We start from the raw sequence: 22,537 nt of genomic DNA on the forward strand, positions 1-22,537 counted from the left end.
CCGCGAAACAGGGCTCACTTGTCTGCGATTACGTATTAAGATCGAGCAACTGATGCATGTAAATCAGTTTTCATTTATTTTTTTCCAAACGAAAAGCGATGTCTCTAGTGGTTGCGGTGGGTCATGATGGGCTGTGTATGACCAGTCGGGTTTTAAGACTAGCGCCACAAATAAAATACGCGGTCCAATATATTTCCTGCCATATATATATATATATATATTTTTATATTAAAAAAAAAACCCCAAATAATATCTGTTACCAATTGATTCTGTCTTTTAAGTTTTTTTTTTTTTTGGTAATAATAATTATTAAAAAAATTATGCAATTTCATTTTTCGTCCATTTCGCAGTACGTATCGTTTTTAGTAAATTTCATTGAAAAATAGATTTTGTGATTTTTGGGGTTAAATAGTGATAGTGACGTGCATGTAGCCTTCGAATCCAAGTACTACACAACTTGTTATCTGTGGACTGCATGGTGTGTATGTGGGTCAAAGTTGGAAACTTTAGTTTAGTGCGATATTTATGTATTACCAAATTCCATTAATAATTCCACCCCAAAAAAATAATAATAATTAATCAGCCAAAGACTGGCGAGATAAAACTTCCCAAGTTGATTATAATACCTTTTAAAATCCCCAGTATTAATACATGGATTCCTTTAGATTTTCTTTTTTAGGACAATATATTAACATAAATCTCTAGAATGATCGAAATATGTTCATACGATCAGTTTTTATAAATATGTTCAGATTTTTTTCCCAATTATAAAATTCTCTTGAAATATTAAATGTGCAATGGATGCACAATTGGTATAATATTGGCAATTGTCAATTTGTATAACGTTGAGCCAAGAACCCGTGGATGGTGAAATCAAAATTGATAGTTACGAGTACGAAGGGTCGTGTTGTACGGTCCAGAGACACATTGTTGTATCCTCAATATTTAATTTAATTTAATTCTTTGCAATAATTGGGCCATTCATATAAATATATACACACACGCACACGTATATATACGTAATTACATGATTCGGGTATACGTATTTCGTTTGTTACAGTAATAATCTTTTTCCTCACATGTTCTCTGAATGGAGTCATATTATAATAATTACTTTACTTAGATTAGATCCAAAGATAATTAAGCTGTATAAAATACTTTTTATATTATATAATCAAAAATGTACTATTCACATGGTAACTTTATGCAGGTTATAACTTTTTATTCCCTGTCTCGAAAAAGAAAACAACTCCTTACTCCACATTATATATATGTGTATAGTTACTATTAATATTATAGTGCACCCACAGACTGAACTTTTTGTAGTGAGTATTTTGTCTCTCAACTTGGACAAGAATTTAAATATAAGCTAACTTCTCATTTTCCCGCATTATTTAATTTTTATACAAAATTAACAATTAAGTTATTATTAGGAACTATACATGTATTTATAAATGACGTATGAGGTGACATAAATATATTTTTTTATAAATATAAAAATTACATTAGAGTTATTATGATTTTTGGGTAATGATTGTAAGTGAATGTAGTAGCACTTAAAAGGTTTTTACCCAATTTATCACTTGTAAAGGAAGTTTTGTTAGGCATGCAATGAATTACAAGAGAAAGCAAAAATTTAGTGGCCGGCAGCTGCCCAAAAAATTCCAAAAATTGAAAAGAGTAATGTATTGCAAACGAAAGTAAGCATGTTATAAATATGTGAAAAATTGAATTTTGATGCCATTAATGGGAGTAATCCTCATAATTTAGGAAACCAGTTGGGGTGATTTAAAAGCACAAAAATAGGATACATCCCATCAATTCAAAATTACTTGTGTAATTGTTGGAAAAATAGGAACAGAGTTGGAGAAAGATATGTAAATAATGGGATTACAATGGAAATGAAAGCAACCCAAAGTAAATTCAGATTTAAAGTTTTGATGAGGGTAAATTCAACGTAGTAAATATAACGGGAAGGAAATCAAATTTAAATTTTGATTGAAACCCAAGATTTGATTTCATTCAGTCTAAAGTTGGTAAAAGAAATAGGAAGAAGATTCGGCGAATTTGCAGAAAAAAAAGAAGAAGGTAACTGGGGAAGGCTAATGCTAATTAATTAAGAAATAGGAAAGTAAAATTTTATGGGAAGAATAAAAGAGGAAAGAGGGTGTGAAGTGGCGCATGGGATATCCCAACAGGCAAAGAAGGGAGAGAAATAAGGAAGGAGGGATGGGTGGTAACAAAAATAGAAAGGGTCAGACAAGCCTGGGTGGTAAACTGGGGGCGGCTAATTGTGAACGCAGGGGCTAATCGAACTCTCGCCTTTTCGTGATCTTTGGAGCCACTTTTCTCTTCTCTTCCATTTCATATATATATATATATATATATATATATATATTTATATATATATTTATATATATCTTTTATTTATTTATAATTAGAAAAATTATTATTTAAAAAAAAAAAAAAAGAAAGAAAGAAAAAAGAAGCGTCAAACTTGAGATATGGTCCATAGAATGAGGGGCCAACTTTTCACAAAACAATGGGACTCAATCACCTTCTTTCACTCCCTCCTCCTCCTCACATTTTTTTTTTCTTTAAAAAATATTTCGAATCTCGTACCCAAAAAGTACCATTTTATTACTCGGAAAAAATTCCAAGATAATGTTCTTTTATTTTCCCCTTTCTTTTGATTCAGACAATTATTAAATAATAATAATAATAATTACAGGAAAATATGTTTATGTGTGTGTGGGTATGGAGTACTGGTGTTAATTTGTCTGGACACAGATTTGTAGCTGCTCAAAATCAAAACGATGCGCATAAAACCAATTGCCCTCTGCCATTAGATTTTTCTTTGTTTTGGCGCAAGTTATATATTTCACCAAGCATGCACCACTGATTTGTTTTTTTTTTTCAAAAAAAATCATAAAAATGACATGTGGCAAAATCTGATTGGTTTTGATTATAGCGAGAAGATTGGTTCTCACTATCATGACTGATTTGATCATTTTTTTTTTAAAAAAAAAATAATAATTATTTCATTCAATCATAGTTTAATCTTCCATATGCCAATTGCCTACCCTACTCCATTAATTTCTGAATCTCATAAAGAAATATTGAATTTTAATAATCAAATTTAATATTTAAAACCCAATTGAAATTGCAGTCCTTTTTATTTAATATTTGGGTAATTTATTACATTTAATGCCTTTATATTTTATTTTTGGATATTCTCAAATTGTGATTTGCAAATCTAACCAAAAAATCTGTGGAGGGTCAAAATCGAAAATCTAAAAAATAAAGAGAATCCAGGGAGCTCCAACCCAATGATGATGCCCGAAGACTAGAGAGAGGAGGGTTTATGCAACTTTTAGAATCTTAAATCAAATTTTAGACTTGCAAACATCATCAACAGCCAGCAACCTTCCCTTTCTTAAAATAAAATTATAAAAATAAAAAGGTTCATTTATTTTATATATGGGCCCAAAACATTGCTACCCTTTTTGGTATATTATATTACAAATATCTTTGGCAGCTCCAGCTTTAATTAAATTAAATCATTTTCTTATACTTTGGAAATGGGATACCAATTTGTAATTTAAAAAAAAAAAAAACCATTTTTTAGCTTTTTTTTTTTCTCTTTTTCTTTTTAATGTCTTCGTGCCGAACCTAGGTAGATTAATCTTTGTTTATAGCTTTAAGTTTGGGTTGCCCAATTGCAATTGATATATGATCTTTAGAAAAAGAAATTAAATCATGATTAATTAAATCCGCCAATATGCTTTGCAACCACTTAGAACCCACTTGGAACACATTTAGGCTAAATCGAAGTAGAGCCACCAAGTAATAACACGAAATTTACACTATGCTAGAAACATATGGGTACATATAATTTCAGGCATACCAATTATGTTGACATCTACGAAATTATGTATGAGTTTGAAAAAATAATCTCTAAAATATTAGGTAGCTGATGTTAAACTAGATAAAATATTTTATAAAATAAAAAAGTAGTTTTAAATAATAATTAATAATTATTTTTTATTGAACGTAAAAGAAAAAAAATGGTATAATTTGTTGTTGTTTTTTTTTTTTAATCATTGATTATAACGTAAAGATAAGTAATTTTTTATTTTTCACCTACAAGCATCCAAATTTTTATTCATTCGATCTCATAGATAGTTCGAACTCTGTAGCAACAATAATTAATTTGAGTCTTAATGGTTTGTTGAAGAACCCTACATTTTCTGATCGGTTCAATATGTGTAACTTCTTTTATGTCAGTATATCTTATATTTTTTACTTGATTGTTGTTGAGTAGCTCTTTGAACATTAAATTGATAACTGCAAAAGATAATTTTAATATGACTAATTTACTACGTCACCTGCTACTCTAGCTAATTGTTCATTATTTTCAGGTGTTATTTCTTTTGTTATGTATGGTTGTGCCCATTGACATATAGATTGAAGTAAATTCTTATTTTTGATCAATCAAACTCCCTTATGAAACCATACTAGTTTTTTTAAGCATATAAAAAAATTCTTGTAGAATCGATAATAAAATTTTTATTTGTACATGTCGGATCATGAATTAGTAACTGCATCTAATTTCTAAGAATTTTTTGTATTTGTAATGAAATACTATAGAATCTTTATGAATAAAATTTAAATTTAGATCCTTGGGTGGAATTTGGAGCATTTCAAAAAATATTGAGCAATAAACCAATCTCAAAAAATTCATTATAAATGATTAGAGTGTATTATTTAATATACAAAACGTATGTCAAACACGAGGTATAGTAGTGTAGTTGGAAAATTCGTCGTTTTGGCTACTTTAATAACGTAATATAACCTCCCTTTCCTCTAAAGTAGTCACTGCCTGAGGCCCGTAGTGTCTATTTCTACTAATAATTTGATACATTTTTTGTTGTTATTATGAGACTCTAAATTAGGTGGTATGTGGACATTTGTTGCTTCATTATCATTTTTACTGTTCTTTTCACATAGAATTTACATAATAATGAGAAATTTAATTTGGTGTTTTTGAAATAAATTGACTAGAATTATTAATTTTTTATGAGACCTGATAATAAATAACCGAATATAACATTTGGATTAAAAGTCATGTTGGTAAATTTCCTTATATCTCTCATTCGAGGAGTTCTCGCGTGTTATCGTGTATACCTCTAAATGAAGAATTTTGTATATTAGAATAAAAACATCTACACTTAAAATGAAAAATTATAGTCGATTTATTTTTATATTTTTATACATAATAAAAAAAAATTCTTTAAAAATGTCAGGTCCTAAAAGTGATGATAAGTATTGCCAAAGCACAAAACCACCAAAGAAATTAAGTGAAGTACATAAAAGGAGTCTATAATTTCTCCCCTACGACTTATAAGCTTACAGAATCAGGAAGGTGCAAGTCTTGGAAAATGGTGGCAAATCCTTTTCTGCTAAACAAAATGCTTGACACCACCTCAAATTTGGCACCCAGTATTACTATTCTACTGGATCTAAAAAGTGTCACCGAGGTTATTAAAACTTATAATTTTCAAAATTAGTAATTTACTCAAACCATCTCAATTTCAGCTCATTGATAAGCATTGAATGTTAATTAATTACATGTGATGTCTCAGTTACATAACTGTAAAATAATAAAAAAGAATACAACATGGCAAGCAAATCTATTAGTAAAATAAAAGAAATACTGTTTCAGTTTAATTGTTAGAAGAACAATAACAGTGAGATCAAATACAAATGAAAATTAAAGTATGCACAGTAAATATTTTGTATGAGTAATTAGAAATTGTATCTTATCCTTATTACACAGTTAATCTATCTATATATATATATTAAAAATATCAAGAATATCTACATATTATTTTTTAAAAATTCTTAAAACTTTTTCTTAGATCGCGTATAGTAATATGTGTTGATCTCATATTAAATTAATTACAAAAAGAAAATTAGAAAAGATAATGAGAGGACGAAGGAGTGGCTTCTGCACCTGCATCATCTGCCTATTCTGGCGGCTGTGAGTCTGCAGAAGGTACAACCACATATATCATTTGTCAATTCATCAATTATTTCCTTGAAAGAATAATATATTAATGTTTTACATTTTCAACAGTCTGTGAACCCGTTTTAAACGGCACAAATTATTTGTTCTAATCATCATTTAATTTCAGACACTGATTCTCATGGAAACTATTTGTTTAGGTGGGTGTCGGATTTAGACCAAATTTTTATTTTTGGAAATAATTGTTCTAAACATTTGCTTTTCTTAGCAAGTGTTCTAAGAATGTCGAAGACCAAACCTCTCTCTGAGTTTTTCTTCATGAAAAGGTTTCATGGCTAGGGTTTTTCTAGAGTGAATTTTCTTTGTATTCCTCAACTCTTCCTCCTATCATTGAGTGTCCAGACAGGACTTCGAAACTCTGGTTTAACTTTGTAAAATACATTTGTTCAATAAAGAGTATTCAAATTAAAAAGATTGTTAAGTTGTATCGTAAATTAAAGAGATTCTTACTATCGATAATCTTCTCAAAAAGAAGAAATAAATAATTTAATTTTTGAAAATGAGAAAATCTGTTTGTTTTTCTCTTGAGAGTTTCTTCAAATGATTTTTGGTCAGCATATGGGTTTCCAGTTTCCATATAAATTGAATACATGCACTTTATAAAGCTTTCCTCATAGCTTCTCAAAAACCAAACTGTCAAAGCACATATTCATTATTCACTCCTAACATTAATCTTCAATAATCATTGCACATATTGTGTTAAAAACATTACTCGATGTACCATCATCAGTTAACTAAATGAGATGTCAATTGCACTCCTGTTCACTTAATTTTTTTTTAATCAATGTTAAATGCTGCTCTCTTGCCAACTAGTGGTAAGTACAGACATATAAATTGATATCTCCATTATGAGAGATTGTAACTAAACATTTCAACAAAACTAATAGTTCAAAAAATTAAGGGAGTAAAAATAATTTTTAGGATTATGTTTCTTAGTTTTCTAATATTTATTACTTTTTTTTTTTTATATTTACTAGATTAAAGTTTTAGTTAATATTCATATTAGCAAGATAAATGTATTTTCATATAGAAAAAAGAAACGTGCACTGTAATATGTTTGCATATTAAAATATAAAGAATTAGTTAAGAAAAAGAAAAGGGTTGTTTTCTTAAAATTTAAATAAAAATTACATACATAAAAAATAAATTAAATGATTATAATATTCAATATAAATATATTAAATATTAGTTATATTTAATTTTACAATAAGAATATGTCACGCTCCGATATTCGATATGAGGTGCAATTCCTCCAGCTCATGTCATTTTCATGCAGTGGACTTATAAAATATATATGTGCATAGATAAAAAATTATAATACAATCTAACATCTCATATGATATGTACAGTAACTATACATACAAAATATGAGGTTGGAATTTAGAGTTTAACATAACAAAATAAAATATCTCGAATATGCACAAAATATACAAAAACAAGAACTCCCTTACAGGTTCTACTCATCTAGCAGCGGTACTGTCTCTTCATTCACATCTGAAAAATATCAAAATGAAATTTAATGAGCTTTACCAACTCAATAAATATTTATGTTCTTATTTTTACTATTTCACATGTTCTTAATCGATCTTATAAATTTTTTCGAATATCATATACAAACCTCAAATGTATATTCTCATACTCTCGAAAGTCATGGATATACTCAAATATCAATCGTCATTTTGAAACATAATCACACACAAAATATCACAAATACACTCAAAATGTCATTTATATAGTTTCATCGTGTGAACCTCTTATGTTATCATCGAAAAAATGTGAAATGGATCTCCCTATCACATGGATAGCACACACACACAAATCTTACAATGGTCACAACAGGTACGTTTGCTAGGTAACTCACACTCACAAATATCTATCCATGTTTGGATTAGCTTTCAGACTCTATCCATATGTAGGTTCACTATGCTCGTTGAACTTCAGCTATACACACACATTTCCCTCATTGATTCAGACTAAACGATAGGTATTCATGGTCCCTACCCAATTCACTCCTACACTCTCATTCCAAAATTCTTATCCACTTACCTCTTATTCCGTTTTCTTTTAAATTTTATTTAATTGATCATTTCACAACCTTAATTATTTCTTTTCCTTTCTATTTTTACTTTTTTATTTTATTTATTTTTATTTTTCAATTTTTTCTTAATTGAGAATTTTTTTAATTTTTAATTTCATATTTCATCAGTCCAAATAACTCTCAGTCCATTTGGTTTGCTTTCTGAATTCATTTCCTCGTAGGGTTCCAATTGCTTAGGTTTATTAATCATAATTTGTGTTTTGTTTTTCATCGAAAATTGGGTCAATGTCCGTTCAAATTTCAAAATTCATAATTTAATGAAATGAATGCACTTTTTAATATTCAAACACGGTTGAGATTTAGAAATACTTACTCTACTACACGTCTTTCCGGATCCGCCTGAATGTGTAAATTTTTCTGTACGCACAACATAAATTAATTAAAATATTTCGAAATACTAAAAATTAATTTAATCGGATTACGAGTTTCAATGACCACCTAACGGAATACCCGAAATTATTAGGATCTATACCCAGAAAATCTTTCGGCTTCCCGTTTGGCAAATCAGATTTCCATTTTTTGAGGAAGACTATTCAACTTCCTGAACGGCGAATCAGAATCTCAAAAGGGCGATTTCAGCCTCCATTATCGTGGAAGACCCTTTAACTTCCATAGGTGGGTGGGTTTTCCAATTCCCGAGGAAAACTCTTCAATTCCCACGCGGGTGGGTGACCCGGTCGAGCTCGCACGACCAGCCCGACACCAGCCCCGTCCCACCGCCATTCAATCACCACTAAAACACAAAAAAAACTTTTTTACATTTCGGCGTGGGCAATTCGACCTCGGTTTGGCTCCCGACGGTCTCTTTTCAGTCACCTCGCGATCCTATAGCTTATTTGAGATTCGAATGGTGATTTCTCAAACCTATAAACTGATTAGTTAGTAAAATAAAAGACTATAACGAAATAGGAAGAGAAGAACGAAAAAAAAGGACGAAACTTACCTTTGCTCGCATCGGTCTCCGCCTTCGCATGACATCTCAGTCGTTTTCCTTCCCTTCTTCTTCCTTTCGGCTTCAAATGCCACAATTCGCCACCTCCGCCACTCTCTCTCTTCTCTTCTTCCCCTTATGACGGCCATTCTTGGCTATCCTTTCCCATTCGGCCACCCTCTTTCTCTTCCCGTTTCTCTCTTTTCTTTTTCCTTCCTCTCTTCCTTTTCGACCTCTCTTCTTTCCTCTCTCTTTTCTCTCTCTCGGCTTCCCCATGCGACCCCCTCTTCTTCCTTCTCTCCCTAATTGCTCCTCTCTCTTCTTCCTCTCTCTTTTTCGGCTACTCTTCAAAATGAAGAGAAAACCCTAATCTTTTCCCTTTTATCCATTTCCCCAGCCATTGGATCTCACAAGCTCGATCTGGACTGTCCATTTTCTTTTAAATCTTTTTCATCTGATCTTCTCTAACGGTTAGATCTGGGTCGTCTATTTTTCTGATTTTCTTTGCCCCCTTCCACTCCCTTATTTATGTTTTTGCCCCCTTTTTTTTCTCATATGTTTTATTTAAATCATAATTTTATTTTTATTTTTTCATTTACATTTTTTCTCTTTTTTTTTTATGTGGATATTACAGAATAATTTATTGAAAAAAAATGTCATGTGACAATTAAGTTACTTTATTTCGATAGTTATAACGGTTTTATACTTAATTTTACCTTACTTTTTATTAAAAAAATTATCGTAATTATTTAACTTTAACACCCTGTTGGATCGTGATGAATGATAGAATTTTAAGGTATGGTATTCTACGGATGTGAGAAAATCATGTTTGTTTCAACTTTTAATTGTAGCAAATGGTATTTAATCGGCAAATTTGAGATGAATTTTACCATTGAATCAGTGGTATGTGAGCAGTATGTTGATTTTTTTTTCTCTTTGTACCCCCATATAATATACTTAATTCTATTTTTATCTTCACAAATTATTATTTATTTTATTAAATATAAAAGTTTAATTTAATTATGTATAATAATTATTTATTTAAATACAAATGTAATTATATTGGTAATTAATTTTTTTTTTCATTATATACTTTTTATATACAATTTACTATTATATATAATAATTATTGATAAATTAATAATTTGACTGAAAATAAAATCATATTATCCTATTATCCAAATAAAAATATATCATTAACATACATTAATATGCAGTGTGTTATTATCATTAATTACCATCATTAAAATTTATCCAAATAAGGTATAAAGGTCATTATTAATAAATAAAATTGATTTATAAATCAAGTCCAAAATCGAATTCTTTTAGAGAAAGATTGACTTTTTTTTTTCCTGCTGTAAATATTAGAAAAAAAAAATTAAAACTTTAGAAAAAGCACAATTCAATCTTTTAAAACTGTTTTCTGGTTATATTTCCAAATATCACGGCAACATATACTACCAGACAACATCAAATAGCAAATAAACTAACCAATTATGGATTATTTTGCAAATCTTCATATTAATTCCGATCTAACAATTAAATTTAAGAATTTACTAAATTAATATGTATTGTAAGGGTATTAATCGTATTAATTATTTATACAAATAAAACTTTTAAGTTCTCATTGAAGATAATATTTAATAAAAATACATAATATTTTTATGCAAATACTTATTTCTTTAAACATATACAACAAAAGATTTCAATACTAAATTGGTTGATTACGTAATATTAATAATTATAAAATGTAGGCACATAAAGAAACTTTCAAGCAACAAAAAATAGTTTTTTTTTTTTTTTTTTTTAATTAATGCGGACTTATCTCTCCCCTTTTTAATTATATATATTTGTAATTTGAGAATTTTTAATTTGAGAAATCCTTTTTTTTTTGTCGCACACTGTTGTTCAGATTTATGAATCTACAAAGTAATAAAACCATCAAATATTAAAGTATGAACAGACAAGGTGGGAAGAAAGATGAGAATGGCAAGATTAAAAAAGATAATCAGAAGTATGGAGTCATCATTACTTCGTACGTCGAATCGCCTACTACTTGTCGATCAAGTAAAGAACATAAAGTCATGAAGCAGGTCAAACCGAACCCATATCTCAAAATCCACCAAGCTACGACTAGTTGTGATCGCCGGGCAAAGCTCTTGGTCTTTGCACGAGACATGAGAACTACTGCATCAACTCTTCCCGAGCTTAGAAAAGACACAAGCATCAAACCTAACAAGGCAAGTTTTATTTTTCTTTGTATTCAATATTATGCAATGTATTTGTCTTTATCAAGAAAAATAGGATTTCATCATTCCATTTAAAATGGGTAATTACAGAAGAGGAAATGGTGGAGTACTATGCCAACAAGAAAGCAGTTTTCGTTCCGAAATGTCTTTCAACGTGGAAACAAATCATGGGAATATAACTACAACTATGAGCCTTTGGAAACAGAAGTTGTCGAATGCTTGCACAATAAGAAGAAAACCAGCAATAAACGAACCAATGATCGCCTCTGTGTATATTTCTTAATTAACTTCCTCATTTTTTGTTATTAATTTAAATTCTTTCTTAAAGAGTTATTTGTTGACATTGTATATGTTTTAGTTCTTGCAGGAAAAGTTAAAACATATGTTGAAGGTGTTCTCTTTTAGTTGCGGGTGCAAAAACGGAGGGGAGGTTGTCATTAGGTAGGAAGCTCTTTTATCTTTTTAAGATTAAATCCTCTGGCGAGGTTACCATCAAGTAGAGAAATTTTCTTCACTGTTGCATGTAATTTAATCTACGATGCAATTAAATATTGTTGAAATCAATGTTTTTACCTCTTTATTTTGGTTTCTGTTACCCAAAGTTATGAAAGATCCTCTATTTTCTCCTGTTCTTAGGATTGTTGGGAGAATGTTTGTTATGAGATAAAATCAAAGCTTTGAACGTATCAAACACTATTGAGACCAGTACAACAATATATATATGTATTTCTCTTTACATGCTTCAATTAAAAAAAAAAAATACAAATCGTCTTTTATTTAGTTATTGAGAAAATCTCATTTGGAGTAAATTTGTATATTTTCATCCCATAGATCCAATTTGAAGTGTTCTATGGGATGAAAGTGCAACTTCAAATTCCGAGACTAAAAAGCTTTTCATGCGTACATGAAAAATGTTGAAAGAAGAAAGCAATTTGCAATAAGAAAAGCTAGGAGTTAAAACTCAAAAAATATATACATATATTTATATTTAAAATGTTAGGCTCTCTACTCGTTCAAGATATTGAAATTTATCCAATGACCGAATGAATAATGAGGATCTGTATTGTTTGTCTTTTTCAAAAAAAAAAAAAACAATCTTCTACTCTTTGGAAGAAAAGGACCATTACAACATTGCCGACATCAGCATAAGAAAACAGTATTCGTAAATTTAGCACTTCATTTTGTGTGCTACAGAGGCGAAATTTACCATACTAGGCCAGGAAAGGCTTTGGTTTTAATCACTGAAGAGCATTACCATGACATCCCTTGCTTTAGTGAAACACTTATCAAGAGACAGAATCATGAAAAAGGATGACCAAGATAATAATCCTCTCACCAAGTTTGAAATGGATAGTTGCAAACTCATGGCCGCAATTAGGACACATCTAATCAATTGCCTACAAAGTGCCAAACCCTTTTTTAAAACTGTACATGATATGACAGTTCATGGAGAATCATTCAAAAGAAGACAATGGAAAAAAATGTCAAGGAGAAAGAAGAATGTTTTCAACATTCTCTCTCTGTTCAACTGGCCACTAGACGTTCAAATTCCTAGTCCATACACCTATGAGGAACTAAAAACTAAAAGGGCTTTGATTCTGCTGAAAAGAATGAGAACTTCTACGACCCATGCTCACTTTACTAGCTTTTCTACATTCTATGGAATCCAAAAAACTGTAGTAAACTAAACTAAACCAGATGACAGCATATATTTGATCATGCCAGTACCAGAAAACATATGCAAAGCACCTAGCTATGGAAGAGTTTGGGAACCCCTTTTTCATCAAGCCCAGGTATGAGAATTACTGACCACTGTTACCTCCTCTTCGCATCCATCGTCTCCTTGCCAACAAAACCGGGTGGAAATTGGGTGCAGCAACAGAGCTTCTTGCCAATAGCACTGGGTCAAAACTGGGTGTAGAAACAGACGAAGGGACAATGTGATGATAGGCAAAACTGTCATCATTCAAATCATAGTGGCGATATCGGTTGTGTGAATGCATGCTACTCTGTGCTCGATCAAATGATTCTAGATGGAAATAATCATCACCAAAAGAGTCTTCTGAATCATACTCATCTTCATAAATGTCATGGAATGGTTCAATCACATAGTCTCCGAACACTAGTGCTCCAGGAGTTGATGACATAATCATACTTATCACATCACTTCTCTCTCTTTCACACTCCAGCTTCTTCCATTTTTCTTCAAGTGCAGGGTCCACAGCTCTTGGTCGTGCCAGTGGGTGCTTTGCCTTGACATGATTCCTAAGCTCCTTGTAGGATCCAACAAATGAACACTTCTCCTGCATGCAAGCTCTCTTTTTGGAATTGAGATACCTCCGAGCTGCTTCAACAACTGTCCAACCTTTCACCTGGCCTCGACAGAGTGGGCATAAAAGCTCGGGCACTTCCATCTTTTCATTGCCTGTGATGCCTGTAAAACTCATATTTGAATTATCTGCTGAACTGTTCCATTGCTGTACTCTTTCAATTGATGTTACTTTCATGTAAGCCTTTTTATATTGTTCAAGGCAATTAGAGAAACGGCAACTGGTGGCACACATATAAGGACGGCATCCTTTGTGATAAGAGGAACAAAGGAGAAGCACAGCATTGTGAGGGGACTCCAGACAAACAGAGCAGGTGACACCTTCCCAATCTTTCTTCTCCACAGCTTTAGTGCATTTGTTCTTCGAATCGCCTTTTTTAACTGCTTTCTTGGAGCAAGAAGACAACAAATATGGTTTCACCTTGTGACATCGGGTCCTCGACTTGCATCTTGCCACATTACCTTTGGCCATTTGCAGATTAAATCTAAAACAAGAGAACTAAGATGGATTGATAGGTAAACAGAGGAAATAGAAAGATCAGTTCATTCTAAAAAGAATACACAAATAAAATTAATTGTTTATTAAGCTTCTGTGAAATTTTTACACCAAATAAGTGATTAAATTACATGCTAAATGGGGGTAGATAAACAACTGAAATTTTTTGTGACCCTTCGTTTTGGTTTATTAGTATTTTTGATAATTCATTTCAATAAGGGGTCAATAAATGAAAGTTAACATTTATACGCCTAAGCCAGTACAGGTTATGGCCTCACCCTCATCTGCAGAGTACAAGTGACCCATCCAATGCATAAGGTTGGAAAACGCATCATTAAGTTCAATGTAGCAAGCATTATTTGTTAAATAAATGTGCAAGTCAAGTCCTTACAGGAGTGTGCATACACACATGGATAGAAAAAGCATGATTTGATGCAGAATAGACTACAAATCGTAATTATTGAATACAAAACTTTTACACAATTAAGGAGTTTACTATTGTAGTTTTAGTAACTTCAAGATTTTATTTTATTAGTACTTATTTTTCCCTATTTGTACTAGTAATATTACTTCTAATTTTGTTAGTATTAATATTTCCTATTCAGTAGCAATATTCCTAATCTTACTAGTCTTAATATTTATTAGTCTAACCGTACTCAAGAAAGACTTACTTGATACTGCCTAAAGACCTTTCAATACCCTTGAGATCATCATTCAGTTATTCAATAACATGCTTTGATAACTTCTCAATATTTCAAGTATGAAATTCAAGACTTGTTAGATATAATCTCTAAAACCCTAGGTCTGATAGGAGTGACATCTAAGATTTTAACCCCAAATCTCTACATTATTTATTCCCAGTTTGTCCTACATTAGTTGATATCAGAGCTAAAGAAATCCCCACACTCTAAAATCTCAAAACTCTACATCCAACTAGTTCCGAACTCATCTGGGAACAAAACACAGACACAGAAGTCCTAAAACTGCCGATAATTCTAGCAACCACACAGTAGTGAATAACAGAGCCCCTACCATCAACCTCCGAAAACCTCAATCGACAAAAACTGAAAGCCTCGCAACAAAACTCCACTGAAAACACACCACTTTGCCAGCACAAGTACTCCCAGATGCGGCCTCTCTTGATCCCATATTTCTGCATAGTCATGTTTCACACTGCTACCTGATCTGCAACCCCCACCTACAGTTAAGTTAATTGATCAAAGCTCGCACTTCACTGGAAGTTCGACCTCACACGTCTGATCTGCAAGTGGGCGCTACAGATTTGTTCTTTGTTATGACCTTTTTAACCAGTTTGACCAAATTGATTCACCCATATCAATTTTTCCCTTCTATACCAGTTTTCAGCAGTTCATAATGATTCCTAGGTATTTTTATCTGCTCTTATCATCATTGCAATTCTCTTCACAAAGTTAAGTGTGATAAAAAAATCTTAAACGTTGAATCCTAAAGAAGAAAACGAGTCATCGCTTGGAGAATGTAAATTTGAGAAGTCTTTCTTGGTATAATCGAGCACGACCAAGAAGGAAGATCGGAAGCATTCTCCAAAATTTTAAACTCTAGCCCGTTGTGAAAATAAAAGTAAGAAACTTGTCATTCATGAGAATTGTGGGAAGAATCTTATTTCAATTCCTACAGTTGGACAAATCAATCTTCCAATACAACTGCATTAGCAACAATACAGACTAGGTTGGACGAATAATATTTTTTTTTTGAAATATAAGATAAGAAATATTATTCACAAAGGTATCAAAAGAGTACCGTCCATGTACAAAGTATATATTACAAGTCTATTAAGTGGTTCATGACCCAACCAAAATCATCCCAATATCTAATGTTATGATCTAACAAAATAGAACCAAAAGTATAAATCCACATATCTTTAATGTTTGTAATATTAGTCTCGATACCCTCAAAAGCTCTCACATTTTTTTCGTTCCACACAACCCAAAAAATAGTTAGTGGAATAAGTAACAAATATTTTTTCTTCTTACAATAACCTGTCCAAGCCCACAACTCTTTACTCACACTTTCAGCCATAACCCAACTTAATCCCAGCAAACCCAAAACAGAATTCCAGATGCTGTAGGTCGTCGAGCACCACAGAAGTAGATGGTTGCATGTCTCCTCACACGATTTGCACAGGTAGCATCTATTAACCATGGCATTACCTCTTCTTTTCAGCATATCTATTGTCAAAATGCATTCTTTAGCGGCTTCCCACGTAAAAAAAGCCATCCTAGGAGGAGTCCCACTTTTTCAGATCCGTTTAAAGGGTGCTGAAATGATAATATTTCTAACATTTGTGCCCAGAAAATTGTACATCGATTTCACAGAAAAACCATTTTTCTCATCAGGCGTCCACACTCTTTTATCCCTTGTTTCTTTCACTTTCATGCTGCCCAAAACCAAAAGCAGGTTGCAATATTCATTGATTTCCCAATCCTACAGGTTTCTAGTAACTTTCACATTCCAAGCCTTCCCTTCACCCATATTTTCATACATGTCCTTCACCCTCACCTCCTTATCGCTAGCAATATCAAAAATTCTTTAAAACGATCTTTGAGTTTAAAACTTCCCATCCATTCATCCTCCCAAAAACTAATATCCTCACCATTACCAAGCTGCCAACCCCTCCGACCCCTCACTAAGTATTTTAATATCTTAGTGAGGTCTTTTTTTTATTCGTCATGTTACCTACACTGATTCAACCTTGTGTTACGTAATTCCTATGATGTTCACACATGTTCTTCTAAGTCGACATTGATTTATGATTGACTTGTTCGGTATAACAAGACTACCAATACTTATTATTTTATGGTTGTCATAAAAAATATAGTTCTGAAACCTATTACTACAGAAAAATGAGTAAATATGAACATCCAAAATAATTTACAGTCAATGAAAAAGATAAAGAGAAAGAGACTATTGAAGTTGAAGAACGAGAAGAACTATCATCTTTTCTTAAGAGTAAAGACTACAAGTTTATTCAAGACCTTTCACTCCCTCGTAAAAATCCTATGAAAATCCAATGCAAGAAGGAAGTGAAGCCAACAAATGGGTCCATTGATTTTCAACTCAAAGATGAAGTTGAAGCACAAACTGATCAATATGGCAACTTCATCTTTGAGTCATAGTATTATGTTTCTATATTATGTTGGCACTGAAGAGAATGGCAAAGCACACAGTTTGTTCAATTCTCATGGGGAAGATTGAAGATTAATGTTTTACACCATTCACCACTTTAAAGCTCGTATTTAATTTTTCTCCAAGCGAGATACAGAATGGATTAGCTATAGATTACTTAAATGGATTAGAAATTATAATCCTATTAAATATAAAATTTCTATACTATTTATGACCCAGTTATTATAGTTTTAGTAACTTTAAGATTTTATTTGTATTAATATTTAGTTTTCCTATTTGAGTCATAGTATTCTCTCTAGTCTTATTAGCATTGATATTTTCTATCTTATTAACAGTATTATTCCTAATTTTATGAGTCTCAGTATTTCATAGCCTAATCCTACTTGGGAAGGTCTTATTTGGAACCCTTTTTTTCTTATAAAAGAAGAAATATTATTAAAGACGGAAAGACAAAAATAATAATACAACAAAGGAGAATGAGACATCCTCCATTTAAAGCTCAAGGAAAAGCAAAAGAATAAAAAAAGACAAGCAAACAATTATTTTCTAGTTGCTAGAGATAAAAGCTTCCCGGTTATGATAGAGCTCAATAATGCCAGTCAAAGGCTTCTTATTTGACACTCTTATAAATACCTTTATAATCTCCTTCAAATTATCATTCAGTTATGCAATAAATACTTTGAGAATTTCTCAGTACTCAATTATGTGATGCAACCAAACAGTTTAAAACTTGCATGTAATGTGTAAAAACTCCAGGTGTACTATGTGTGGCGTCTAGGTTTTTAGCCCAAATCCCTAAGTAGGTAAATAACCCTGATTTTCCTATATCATTATTGCCGAGAGACAATAGTTTGGATGTGAGACAGCAGCAATATGATACAAAACTTAAGACCTGTAATGACAGGAACGTATAGGAACCCGCTCCCAGGAAGAAAAGAAGAATATACTGAAGCAACAAAAGAAACAGAAGAGTTAAATAATTGAGTCATGAATATGAAAGATCAACTACATTTACGTAACGAATAAATTTTATCTTTGCATCCTATCCAAAATGAATATGTAAATAAAAACTTTTTTGCCAATTGATCTGTAGATACCAGCTTATTTAATGCACATGAAGGATAAATGTGACATTTAATATGTAACTAAGACAGACTGAATGATGCACTATTATTTTTCATTTCATTTCTGTCTTCATTTTCCAACCACTCTTACCTTGCCCCAGGCTCCCACCTAACCTAACCCGCCCCATTGCATGCATTGGCCAGCAGCCACCTGACAGTGAAATTCACTGCTTCACATGTTTGTTGAAGTCCTGATTTCTTAGTAAGGTTCCCCAAATGTCACCAAGAACCAAGTGGCTGTTGGTTTAAAATATTATTTGCCTGCGCAAGAACTTTAATGGATCCACATTGAGAACAAAGTTACAACTTACATGTCAAACATCATACCATTGAGGCACAGCAATATATAGGCAGCAAATAGTGCTAAAAAGTCAAAACAATGAAGACCAACTATAATATTATTCCTTTAATGATGCTATATAAACGCTGGTTGACCAGGTGGCAAAATAAAAAAGATACAACTACCATAAAAGACAATTCTTGACGATCGACCCAAAAAATACAGCCAAATAACTTATAACTGGAATTTTAAAATGAGATGTAGGAGCAACCCAGGCTTCCCCAGGAAACATAACAAAAATATGGGGAAAATGCTCAAATTTTAGAAGATTAATCCCTTCACAAAAACAGGTGGCATAGACAGGGATGAAAAGTTCTTTTATAGGCCCAACATCGTTACCTAACTAAATTACTTCACAGATATACACCGCCACAAAAAGAGAATTGGGAAAGAGAGGGAGAGAGAGATTGAAGGAGTTACTAGGAACTTTAGTTTGAAAAAGGAAAAGGCTCTTTTTGGGAAAAATACATACATGTCCTTGCATTAAATGAAGAATTGGAGAAAAAAGAAAATTTCTATCTGAAGCATAAATCTAAGCTCTTAGTACAAAAGCTAACGCTCATGAAACTATCTCAAACCCCTTTAGAAAAAGCATCTCATAATTATATACACAATGCAACTTGAAACTGAAGGACAAAAACTTCGTGATTAGACAAATGGAAAACAATATGAAATCCTTTCAATTCTTTAGGAAAGCTTTTCATGGAAGATTCATGTACTGGCCTTCTGCTCCTTTTTCTTGTGCTTCACAACAGTTCTAATGAGCTTTTAATATTTTTTCATGTACCCCGTGTGTATATCCTAGATTCTGCACACCATCTGTTCATCCCCAGCTTTCTGTATAGGCAGCACTCCTTGGTCCTTTGGCATTATACATACTTCCGCCTTCTAAAATAAAGTGATTAATGAGCTCTTAAGCACGAATTGGGATTGCATTTTCCCATATTGTATGGTCATATATTAGCCCATCCAGGAAATAAATAAATAAATAAAGCCAAGTCACAAGGTTCTGTATTTAGCTCACATATCAATAAAACTATGATGTTCCAAATGATCTATGATTGAATGCTTGTTACTCACACCAAGTTCTCTTCCTAACTAGTAGTGATTTCTTTATGAGCAACATAGCCTTTCAAAATTTCAAAACATGCTACTCCTAAGGAAATCCGAGTGTGCATTTGTCACTATATTTGCAGTCAAAGGTGATCTAAGTTTCCCAATGAGCTCTTAAGCACCCATGTTTCCCAATAAAACTAATAGGTATTTTTTTTTATTTCAAAAAAAAATTATCAACAAACAAATCCAAAACCTCCATTAAGCTTTTGTTCTCAAGAAATCTCACTGGTTTCTGATATTTTCAAAGTTGCACCAGACTTTTGACAGAATGAGAAAACTTCCTTATGTTCGAGAATAATATGATCACACAAGATTAAGTCAATATTGCACGTGATTATAGGAAAAAAAATTTAATCAACGGTGGAGTCACACCCGAATTGGTAAAGTTGGAAATCCTTACTTCAATTTCCAATGCGACTAACGTTCTGTTTGGATAAATTTTAGTGATGATTAATTAATATATGGTAATGGCAGTAATTGGATAGCAATGACATAAAATGGTGATAGCAAAATTTTTTTATGTTTGGATGATTGTATATTAATGTATGTTAATGGTATATTTTTTTTTTTTGATGGTAGAATGATATGATTGTATTTTCAGTCAAATTACTAATTTATTTCTATCTATTTATGTAATAGTAAAAAATATATTAAAAAAAAATTACATTATTTACTGATATAATTATATTTATATTTAAATAAATAATTATTATAAATTAAATTTTTATATTTAATAAATAAATAATAAATTGTGAGAATAAAAATAAAATTAAATATATTATATGAAAATATAAATAGAAGAAAAATAACATGTCATTCACATACCACGGTGATTTTAAAATTCATATCAAATTTATCGGTTAGATACCGTTTATTACCATTAGAAGTTGGAAATAAATATGACTTTTTCATAATACATTAAAATCCTATCATTTACTAGGATCCAAGCAGAGTGTGAGTCTTTTTGGGCAAAGAATATATAAGATCAGAATGCCACTATCAACCTTAACTATTTCCAAAGTTATCAACGAAGCCCAAACAGAGTCCAAATTGTGAAAGAGTACAGAAATTTATTGTCATGAAAATCTCAAATGTAGAAATAAATTCGAGATGAACCTAAACTCGTTAAACTCGCATTAATCATCGTTTTATTTTCCTAACTTAAACACAGCAATTATCTGAGCTAACCATCTTCCAGCCAAAACATTAAATGAGTTTAAGAGAAGAATAACACGAAAACTCGCAAAATAAAGCCCGCAAGCAAGTTAAAAATGGAATCCAATTTCAGATCAGGATTACAATTGCGGTAAGGAAAGAGGTAACTTACAGGAGAGTGAGGAATTGTACGCAACGAATCAAAGCAGCAAAGCAAACCCTAGAGCCGAACACAAGTACGACCGAAAAAATCCAATCACCTCCGATCAATACATGCAGCGGAAACTAACATATATTTATGTGCGCCTGTATATACATATATATATATATATTGTAAAAAAGCACTGAAGAAAAGGCCCGAAAACGGGGCGAAAGAGATAACCAAAAGTAAAATGGAGATCGAGAATCAGAGATGTCAAATTACCTAAGAAATCACTTCGCTAGCCAAGTTTAGACCGGTTAGAGGGAAAGAGCCTATTGTTCGAGAAGAAAGAGTTCAGAGAAGTGTTTGGTCGCAGAAGCAAGCCGAAGAGGCGGGCGGCACCAATATTGGCGGGCACTAGGAAGTCCGCAGGTTGCGTTGTGTTGCCGCTTGCATCTATGGATTTTGATTTACTTTTTTGTCAAAAAAAAAAAAAAAGGGACTGTTTGCCTCGAAGAGTATGACAGAAGAGGAGGATTTGGTTATTGTGTCGTCATTTTTACGGCACTATCTCCATATTTATATACACGTATATACGTATACATTTACTTTAATCTATCTTGCACGTCTCCATGACTTTTTGCACGATCAGAGGCCCAGGCCCTAAATAAAAATTATATTTTATCTTGAGATTTATTGTAACATAATTTTTTTTAATTTAAAAATATATTTTCCGAATAATTACATTTTTTTTTATCATTTGTTTTATGCTAAAAAAAATTAAAATACAAAGATTGAATGATCAATAACACAAAATATTACTAGAAAATTGATATTATCAGTGAAAAATAAATAAAATAATAATTTTTTTTGCTTTATTTATGCTTAATTTTACATTCTACCTATGGGTATAATATTTTTAGTATATTATAAAGTGAGGAAAGAGAAGGTGCATAGTAGTTTATTATAAAGTAAAATATTTTTATTTAATTTTGAAAATTATAGTAATTTCTATGTACCACCCAACGTCAAGAAATAAATTTTTATCATGTTACTAAATCAGTATACAATTGTTTTAAGTTGCTTTGCTTACACCTTTATGTGCAACCCCAAACAACATGTAGATTGAAATCCGTTGGATTTTTTTTTTTTTACTCCTAATTGGATGAAAATCAAGGGGGGTAATTTTCTTTCTTGTTGGGTGTAATTTGGAATGTGATTCCAGATTAGATTATGCTAAAATCAAGACATTTCATTATTCTGATCCATAATATATAGAATCGCTACTGAATATATGTACATTT

General features: G+C 31.6%; 2 protein-coding genes across 5 annotated transcripts; one reads left to right on the forward strand and one right to left on the reverse strand.

Annotated features, from left to right (window-relative positions):
• The first annotated feature begins 11,036 nt into the window (after window positions 1-11,036).
• On the forward strand, window positions 11,037-11,946 carry LOC148270476 (uncharacterized). Of its 2 annotated transcripts, none has more exons than XM_088223027.1 (3): window positions 11,037-11,357; window positions 11,457-11,636; window positions 11,734-11,946. In XM_088223027.1, exons 1-3 carry the CDS (start codon window positions 11,073-11,075, stop codon window positions 11,809-11,811), a joined length of 543 nt encoding a protein of 180 aa, XP_088079153.1. In that variant the 5' UTR covers window positions 11,037-11,072; the 3' UTR covers window positions 11,812-11,946. The 2 variants fall into 2 exon arrangements, 1 of the variants encoding a protein (XP_088079153.1); XR_015821697.1 differs by having other exon boundaries at window positions 11,051-11,357; window positions 11,725-11,946.
• A 429-nt stretch (window positions 11,947-12,375) lies between these two features.
• LOC110815256 (uncharacterized) lies at window positions 12,376-21,791 on the reverse strand. Of its 3 annotated transcripts, none has more exons than XM_022042950.2 (3): window positions 21,516-21,787; window positions 21,264-21,397; window positions 12,376-14,194 (listed from the first exon to the last, which is right to left on the reverse strand). In XM_022042950.2, exon 3 carries the CDS (start codon window positions 14,165-14,167, stop codon window positions 13,169-13,171), a length of 999 nt encoding a protein of 332 aa, XP_021898642.1. In that variant the 5' UTR covers window positions 14,168-14,194; window positions 21,264-21,397; window positions 21,516-21,787; the 3' UTR covers window positions 12,376-13,168. The 3 variants fall into 3 exon arrangements, 2 of the variants coding, with proteins under 2 accessions (XP_021898642.1, XP_021898641.1); XM_022042949.2 differs by having other exon boundaries at window positions 12,376-14,180; window positions 21,516-21,786; XR_002539799.2 differs by lacking the exon at window positions 12,376-14,194 and adding an exon at window positions 14,202-19,708 and having other exon boundaries at window positions 21,516-21,791.
• Window positions 21,792-22,537: the final 746 nt, after the last annotated feature.

This window comes from Carica papaya, chromosome 1, assembly GCF_054855325.1.
Source record: "Carica papaya isolate Zhongbai chromosome 1, ASM5485532v1, whole genome shotgun sequence".
Taxonomy (NCBI): domain Eukaryota; kingdom Viridiplantae; phylum Streptophyta; class Magnoliopsida; order Brassicales; family Caricaceae; genus Carica; species Carica papaya.

What these genes read in the sequence shown, in the direction of transcription:
- LOC148270476 (XM_088223027.1), top strand. Translation starts at nt 11,073, where the DNA reads ATGAACAGACAAGGTGGGAAGAAAGATGAGAATGGCAAGATTAAAAAA. An exon ending in CAAGCATCAAACCTAACAAG is followed by an intron (nt 11,358 to 11,456) that starts GCAAGTTTTATT and finishes GGGTAATTACAG; the next exon opens with AAGAGGAAATGGTGGAGTAC. An exon ending in GAACCAATGATCGCCTCTGT is followed by an intron (nt 11,637 to 11,733) that starts GTATATTTCTTA and finishes TAGTTCTTGCAG; the next exon opens with GAAAAGTTAAAACATATGTT.
- LOC110815256 (XM_022042950.2), bottom strand. Translation starts at nt 14,167, where the DNA reads ATGGCCAAAGGTAATGTGGCAAGATGCAAGTCGAGGACCCGATGTCAC.